The sequence below is a fragment of the Triplophysa rosa genome, linkage group LG21, assembly GCF_024868665.1.
Source record: "Triplophysa rosa linkage group LG21, Trosa_1v2, whole genome shotgun sequence".
NCBI classification, from domain to species: domain Eukaryota; kingdom Metazoa; phylum Chordata; class Actinopteri; order Cypriniformes; family Nemacheilidae; genus Triplophysa; species Triplophysa rosa.
Genome location: NC_079910.1, coordinates 9402681 through 9409283, shown reverse-complemented (window position 1 = coordinate 9409283; position 6603 = coordinate 9402681). Strand labels below are relative to the sequence as shown.

General features: G+C 38.9%; 1 protein-coding gene and 2 non-coding genes across 6 annotated transcripts; all 3 read left to right on the top strand.

Moving 5' to 3' along the window:
• The first annotated feature begins 520 nt into the window (after positions 1-520).
• Positions 521-6209, top strand: kansl2 (KAT8 regulatory NSL complex subunit 2). Of its 4 annotated transcripts, XM_057319160.1 has the most exons (11): positions 590-928; positions 1302-1434; positions 2409-2661; positions 2748-2914; positions 3045-3159; positions 3248-3411; positions 3486-3652; positions 3948-4038; positions 4426-4679; positions 5442-5636; positions 5746-6209. In XM_057319160.1, exons 3-11 carry the CDS (start codon positions 2411-2413, stop codon positions 5812-5814), a joined length of 1473 nt encoding a protein of 490 aa, XP_057175143.1. In that variant the 5' UTR covers positions 590-928; positions 1302-1434; positions 2409-2410; the 3' UTR covers positions 5815-6209. The 4 variants fall into 4 exon arrangements, with proteins under 4 accessions (XP_057175141.1, XP_057175143.1, XP_057175144.1 ...); XM_057319158.1 differs by lacking the exons at positions 590-928; positions 1302-1434 and adding an exon at positions 521-573; XM_057319161.1 differs by having other exon boundaries at positions 590-1434.
• On the top strand, positions 1038-1175 carry LOC130545617 (small nucleolar RNA SNORA2/SNORA34 family). Its single transcript, XR_008961675.1, has one exon. It is a non-coding gene; the product is annotated as a small nucleolar RNA SNORA2/SNORA34 family (small nucleolar RNA).
• On the top strand, positions 4168-4302 carry LOC130545616 (small nucleolar RNA SNORA2/SNORA34 family). The gene has a single exon (XR_008961674.1). It is a non-coding gene; the product is annotated as a small nucleolar RNA SNORA2/SNORA34 family (small nucleolar RNA).
• Positions 6210-6603: the final 394 nt, after the last annotated feature.

Here is a 6603-nt window from a genome sequence, read left to right as displayed (position 1 = left end):
ACAGTTTGCTAGAATGCCACAACACCGCGCAGCCATGCCTGTGCATTTTCAGTCCCAAAAAATTGGATACCCTTCCGTTGTTGTCATTTGTTAGTGTAGGAAATATAATGTTTGAGTTTCCACAACAACAAATATATTTTCATAATCATACAGTCAGCTTGAGTGTTAAGGACCGGCTTGGCAGGGTTGCCAGATCTCTGAAAAAAATCCTTCGTCACGAACCTAACGTCCCTAGTCCAAATAACAGAACTTAACATTGATAAATAAAATCATTTTAAAATTGACTGCTATATAACAAAATCATTTCACTCCTAATCTGTGGATAAAACAAACCGGAGCAACAGTTACAAAGTAACCCAATTCCACTGGAAATCCAGAGACTTGGCAACACAGACCGGCTCGCACAGTTCCAATATGGCGGACGACCTACGAATAGCGTCCCATAGAAACATGCTTAATGCATCTAGTTTTTATATCTATGACAGACTCTCATCCTCCAATCAAATCGTTTCTTAAAGGATCGCGAGCCAATAGGCATGAATGTGGGCGGGAGCTAAAAATCGATGTTCGTCGGTAAGTTTTGCTTGTGGAAATTACAGATAACAATGTGCATAATTATGATAGACGGAATGGGACATGCATATAATGAATCCGTTTTTGTAAGCTTAGTAACGTTAGTTGTTTAAATAATCAGTATGCGATTGCAAGATATCGAAGGAGCTGGACCACGTGCCAGCAACTTGCAGCAGCTACTGGGTTCAAGCGTTAAAATTACCTCTTAATTTGATAAACGGGTTTCCCATACTGTTAGACGACGTTAGTGAAATTAATTCCGTCAGAACAGAGCAGTTTACTTGTTCATATTTTTTTAGTGCTTTTTCTATACAGGCATTATTCATAGGACAGAGATGCAACATTGTGTCTTCTCGTATCCTTTTCTGTTTACTGTTTATTTCTTCAAATTCATATTACTAACATTTCCTTGTCACATAGTGAAATGTAATTGGTGAAGTATCTATATAATGTTACCAGCTCTTGAAGCCCTGAATCAAGGCCTACAGCTTGCTGTGTAGCTGTTGGTTTCAAACAGTGGCTAATATCAAAGTCTTCCATTGGTCTGTTGCCTTGCCCAGAAATATTTCATGGGTTAAGCAGATTTAGTATAAGGGACACTTAAAACTCAGCACTCCCTAGAAGTTTGGATTTCTTTTGAAATAAACATTCTATAACTGTGTTCTCAACTATACCAATATTGTTCTTATAACATGCAAAACATATTATGCCTTAACCTTTCACAATAGACATTTATCAAGATCGTAGCCAAGATTTATTCAAGATGTGCCCAGGTCTTAAGGATGTTCCATGTGATCGCCCTGTGCACATGGGACATAAAATTGAGAAGGATGTACAAGGCATGACAGCACTATGTAAAATGTAAAAACTCTTTCTTTTCAGTAGTTTCATAACTACGTGTTTATAAACAAAAATGTCCAGCACTTAACATTTGTATTAAATTAATGACAGATCATTTACCTTTTCGTTATTGCCATTTACATGAAATCTTAACCATAAGAAGACGTAGAATGTAGGGCTTTTATTTTGTTATGCTCGTGTAAGCGAATAACCAATCATGAACAGAGTTACTCACCAAATAACTATTTTCCTCCAATCAAATCGTTTCTTAAATGATTGTGAACCAATGAGCGAAAATGTGGGAGGGTGCTAAAATGGATGACGCTCGCCAACAGTTCATTGTTGATACTGACGTTGGGAGGGTCTCTAGGAAGCTATCGCTAACGTTAATAAGAATCTTCTCATTGGTGAGTTTGTGGAAATCTCAGATAACAAAGTAGCGATTTTTCATAGACAGAATAGGCCAGGCATATAAATAAAACTGTTTTTAAATCGATTTTAGTAATTGTTCAAATAAGGAGCATGTAATGTTAACTTAGCTCTCCCAATTCAAAGATGGCGGAACGGCAGCATTGACGTATGAATTTAGCGCATTTACAATAAAATTAAAACGATAATCTTATTGTTATACCAGTTATATATCTGTTATTGCTTTGAAAACGTGGAGACATTGTTCTGTTATCGTTAGCACGTTTTATAGGAACATGAGCGAATTTTGTATGCTAATAACGTTATATCGTCAATCTATATCTTGTTATGTTAATTTCAGTTGCCATAAATAAAAACTCTTGTGAATCGTTTAGATATAACGTTAGCAAAATAAACGAATTGTTTACGGCTTTAGGAGGTTTTCCTCCCACACCGTCCACACGTTTAGTCATGCCATGGAAGTGCACTCTATTCATGCATAACATGCTCTGTATGGTATCCAAAATGCCTTGGTGAAATGATGGATCCACATGAGTCGTTATTCTTATTTTCTCACGTCGCATCAGCGATGAACAGGATTCGGATCCACGTGTTGCCGTCCAGCAGGGGAAGGGTGACCCAGGCTGTTCGAACCCAGGAGCCTCAAACCTGCTCCTACACCCAGAGACCCTGTTCACATCCTCGACTGGAGGGCTTTGAGTTCTGCATCAAGCACATACTTGAGGATAAGAATGCCCCGTACAAGCAGTGCAGTTATGTGTCCAATAAAAATGGCAAGCGCTGCCCCAATGCAGCCCTAAAACCAGACAAAAAAGATGGGTGAGTATGTTTATTTTCTTATGTAATAAACAGTCCATCTACTAGGGAAAATGTTTGACCAATTGTGCTGCTTTTTCTTTTCTTAGGGTTACGTTTTGTGCTGAGCACGCACGTAGAAATGCGTTGGTTCAGCAAGCTCAGATGCGTAAGGTGTCCTCGGGACCTTCCCCTGAAGTTCTGTTGTCTCAGCTCAGTGGCTACAGTCGGCCAGATTCTGGTGCAGAGGGGCGTAGTGAAGCTAGTCGCATACTAGGTGAACTTTTACTTGCTGTCTAGTTATTTTTTTACCAGACACGATATTGGCCTCATGATCACTTTGACCATAACTGTGCTATGTGTATTTCTTTTATGGTAATTTTATATGTATTTGTTTCTCTGTGTAGATGATGACAGCTGGAGTGAAGAGGAGCAGGATCCAGTTGTTTTGGATCCGACTTGGAGAGGAGACCCTGACAGTGAGGCTGAAAGTCTAGACAGTGACCATGAAGACCCTTTGAAGTGAGACATTTTACTATTAAAATATACTGAAGTCTTAATGAAAGAATGTCACCTGAGATGCCAATTGATGGACGTTTACTTCCTGTAGGCATGCTGGCGTGTACACCGCAGAGGAGGTGGCACTCATAACACGTGAAAAGCTAATCAGACTCCAGTCCCTCTACATAGACCAGTTTAAACGTCTGCAACACTTATTGAAGGAAAAGAAGCGACGCTACCTGCATGGTCGCAAAATCGAGCACGAGACCATTGGTAAGGCAGTTGTTTAATTCATTAAAAATGTTCAGTGATGTGCAGTGCGTAACTGATCACTGTTTGTGATGCAGGGAACAGCCTGCTAACAGGCCCAGAGGGACTGTCCACAAAGGAGCGTGAAAACCTTAAAAAATTAAAGGCTTTGCGTCGTTATCGTCATCGCTATGGCGTGGAGGCCTTGCTGCATCGCCAGCTGAGAGAGCGCAGACAAGCAATTACAGAGGGTGGTGCACCACAGGTATAAAAGCTTTTTACATCTTTTGAAAGGTTTGTTTCTTTTAAGCCAAGTACGTGGTTATCGTGTCCCTGTACAGTAGTTAGCAGGCGTTTCCAAAGCTGAATACAAGAGCAGATTATTACAAGATCTCGCAGAAGCTAAACTACAAGTTGTTGTTGATTTAGGTGGGTGGCCACCTAAATCGGACATCTATATCTGATTGACTTTCCCATAGTGTCGAATGAAAATGAAATCAGTGAAGTCCGTTTCTGTCATGGTCTGTTGTTTAAATATTTTTTGTGCTCTTTATGTACAGGCGCTGCGCTCCGGCCAAAGATGCATTTCATTTGTGGAAGGGACTCGCTGTTCAAATCAGTGCCTGCCGATGACACAACATTGTGTCTCTCGTATCCTTGTTTGTTACTGCCGTATCTGTACCTCTTTAAATTTAGGTCTGTTAAATATTTTGTAAGAAGTGCAGTTCTTCAAATCCATAAATCTTTATATAAAGGGCGAATATTTATATACCAGCTTTTGAAGCCCTGAATGAAGGCCAACAGTTTGCTGTAGCTGTTCGTTTCAAGCAGTGGCTAATATCAAATCTTTCATTGGTCTGTTGCCTTACCCAACTCTATCTAAAGGGTTAAGCAGATTCAGTAGAAGGAACATTTTTAATTCACCAATTCCTTTGGAATATGATTTATTTTAAAACAAGTACAAGTTATATGTTCCAACTATGCCAATATTGTTCTAAAAACATGCATTACACATTCAGCCTTAACCTTTCACAATAGACATTTATCAAGACAGTAGCCAAGTTTTATTTAAGATGTGCCCTGGTCTGAAGGATGTCCCATGTGATCGTCCTGTACACATGGGACAGTCGGAGGAGCCTCGTTGTTCTTTGCACCTGATTTTGCCTCCACCCATGTACCAACCTGAACAGGAGTCTATTGCCCCGGAGGAACTAGCAGCTGCACCCACAGATATGTACCTTAGTGCCGCAGAGCTCCAGCCCACAGAAAATCTGCCATTGGAATTCAGTGATGTATGATTTGTGTTGATCTTTTTCCTCATTAAAAAATTACTAGTTGCAGTTGGTTTTCTGTTTTGGCACATCCCTTCAAACTAGTTTCATATTTTCAGTGTAATTACGACACTTAATTTGTTCATTAGAACATCTTGCAGAGATTGCAGAAGAAATAATCAAGTACTTGTATGCCCGTAAACATAGCTGCTTAAACATGTCTCCTACTGTGTAAATAATACCCTTGCTTGTAGCTTCACATAAATGGAAAAAAATGATTAATTTTGCGTGCTTCACATTTTCTTTGTGTCCATAGTAAAATCTCATTTTTTAGAAATGTCTCATTCTTGCTGCTCCTCTATTTTCCTGTTCTTTATGTCATGTTTGTTTACAAAAAACACCGTCTCTATACAAGCTAATTTGCATATATTGCTGATTTTTTTGTGCTGTTACTTTGGCTCCTGATAACAGAATGATGGAATTTGATATGAGATGGGAATTTTTCATGCTACTTCATTTATAAACATGTTGATGATATATTAAACCTAAGAGTATTTTATTTGAGGATTGAGTCCCTTATTGAATTTAAAATGGGTCTTTAGTTTGAAGAAATGTGCCATCCATTGAGATGTGTGAATGGAGATCTTAAATGATTATGACAGTACCTCTGAATAAAACTGATGTGCGATTGTCTGCAGTATACTACGGAAGCACAATTGTCATTTGGCGGCTTCATGGTTTCATCTTTTATCTTTTTTTATCATCACAATCAATGATGTGTAGGATCTTGATGTTGAAGATGAGGGTTTGCAGTGTCCTCCATCTCCCCTGCTGTTTGATACAGCCCTCGCTTTAGAAGACCAAACCATCAGAGAAATTGCAGAGGCTCCCATGGATATCCTGACAGGGGAAGAGCAGGGTCTTGAAGCCCAAGACGCAGAGCTTTCAGAAAGAGATGAGGTGTCTGTGGAAGATCAGGTAGTTATTACTGTCACTTGTTGGTAATAACTTAAAGGTTATTGGTGAAATCTGTCCTGTGAAAGAGGCAAGTGAGCACTTAAGCACCGGGCTTGTTTTCTTGTTACAGGTTGAATCTGAAAATCTCAAAGCAGTTGGACAAGTGGTTACCACACAGAATTCTTCAAGAGACTTTTGACACGAAAACAACAGATGCCTTATCTTGAGCACCATGTGACCTGATTTTCTCAGCTGTCGTAGTGTTGATATTTCAAACAATTTAAATAACTTTGTTTAAAAGCAATTCTTCATGGAAGCCTGCTTTCATTGCAGACGTAAACTTGAATCCAGCCTTGTCTTTAAATAGTAGACTGAGAATGTTTGTGCTTTTTGTGAAGCTAAAAGGGCATGTAGAACAATTACATGCACATTCATAGGTCATAGAATTTACAAGGAGTAATGTGGTTCAGTCAGATATCTAGATTTTCATCAAACCACGGAAAATTCTAACCACTTTCTTTGTTTAAACAGTAGATATCTGCTTTTAATCACATGTACTGGGATTTGTTGACTGAAATAAATCTTTACACAGCGTCATGCTCCAGTTATTTACAATAATGCACACGTGAAAGCTCCTCTGGGACAAAGCTATTGAACTTTTTTTTGTTACTCGTGACTAACTAAACTATATGTAAGCGAAATAACGAGTACTATATAACCAATAAATATATGTTTATTTTCTAAATAAAGACAGTGAATTTAGCCCAAGACTAACATAACGCTGAGTCGCATAATGTTATCACTGCAGATGCGCGAGCGATGAACAGCGCGTTTGTTTGTTGCACACTACATTCGAGCAAAATAAAGTGGTTGAGCAAATATAAAGGCTATTTATAAACAAACCGTGTAAGGGCAAGCAATAAAATACACTCTTTTGAAAATGCTACGTGGAGCACATAAAGATAGGCCCTTTTACTAAAAGTGGGGC

Bases quoted from the DNA above. Each gene is read 5' to 3' on its own strand.
- kansl2 (XM_057319158.1), top strand. The intron at 3,412-3,485 runs GTAAGGCAGTTG...TTTGTGATGCAG, and splicing joins AATCGAGCACGAGACCATTG to GGAACAGCCTGCTAACAGGC. The intron at 3,653-3,947 runs GTATAAAAGCTT...CTTTATGTACAG, and splicing joins CAGAGGGTGGTGCACCACAG to GCGCTGCGCTCCGGCCAAAG.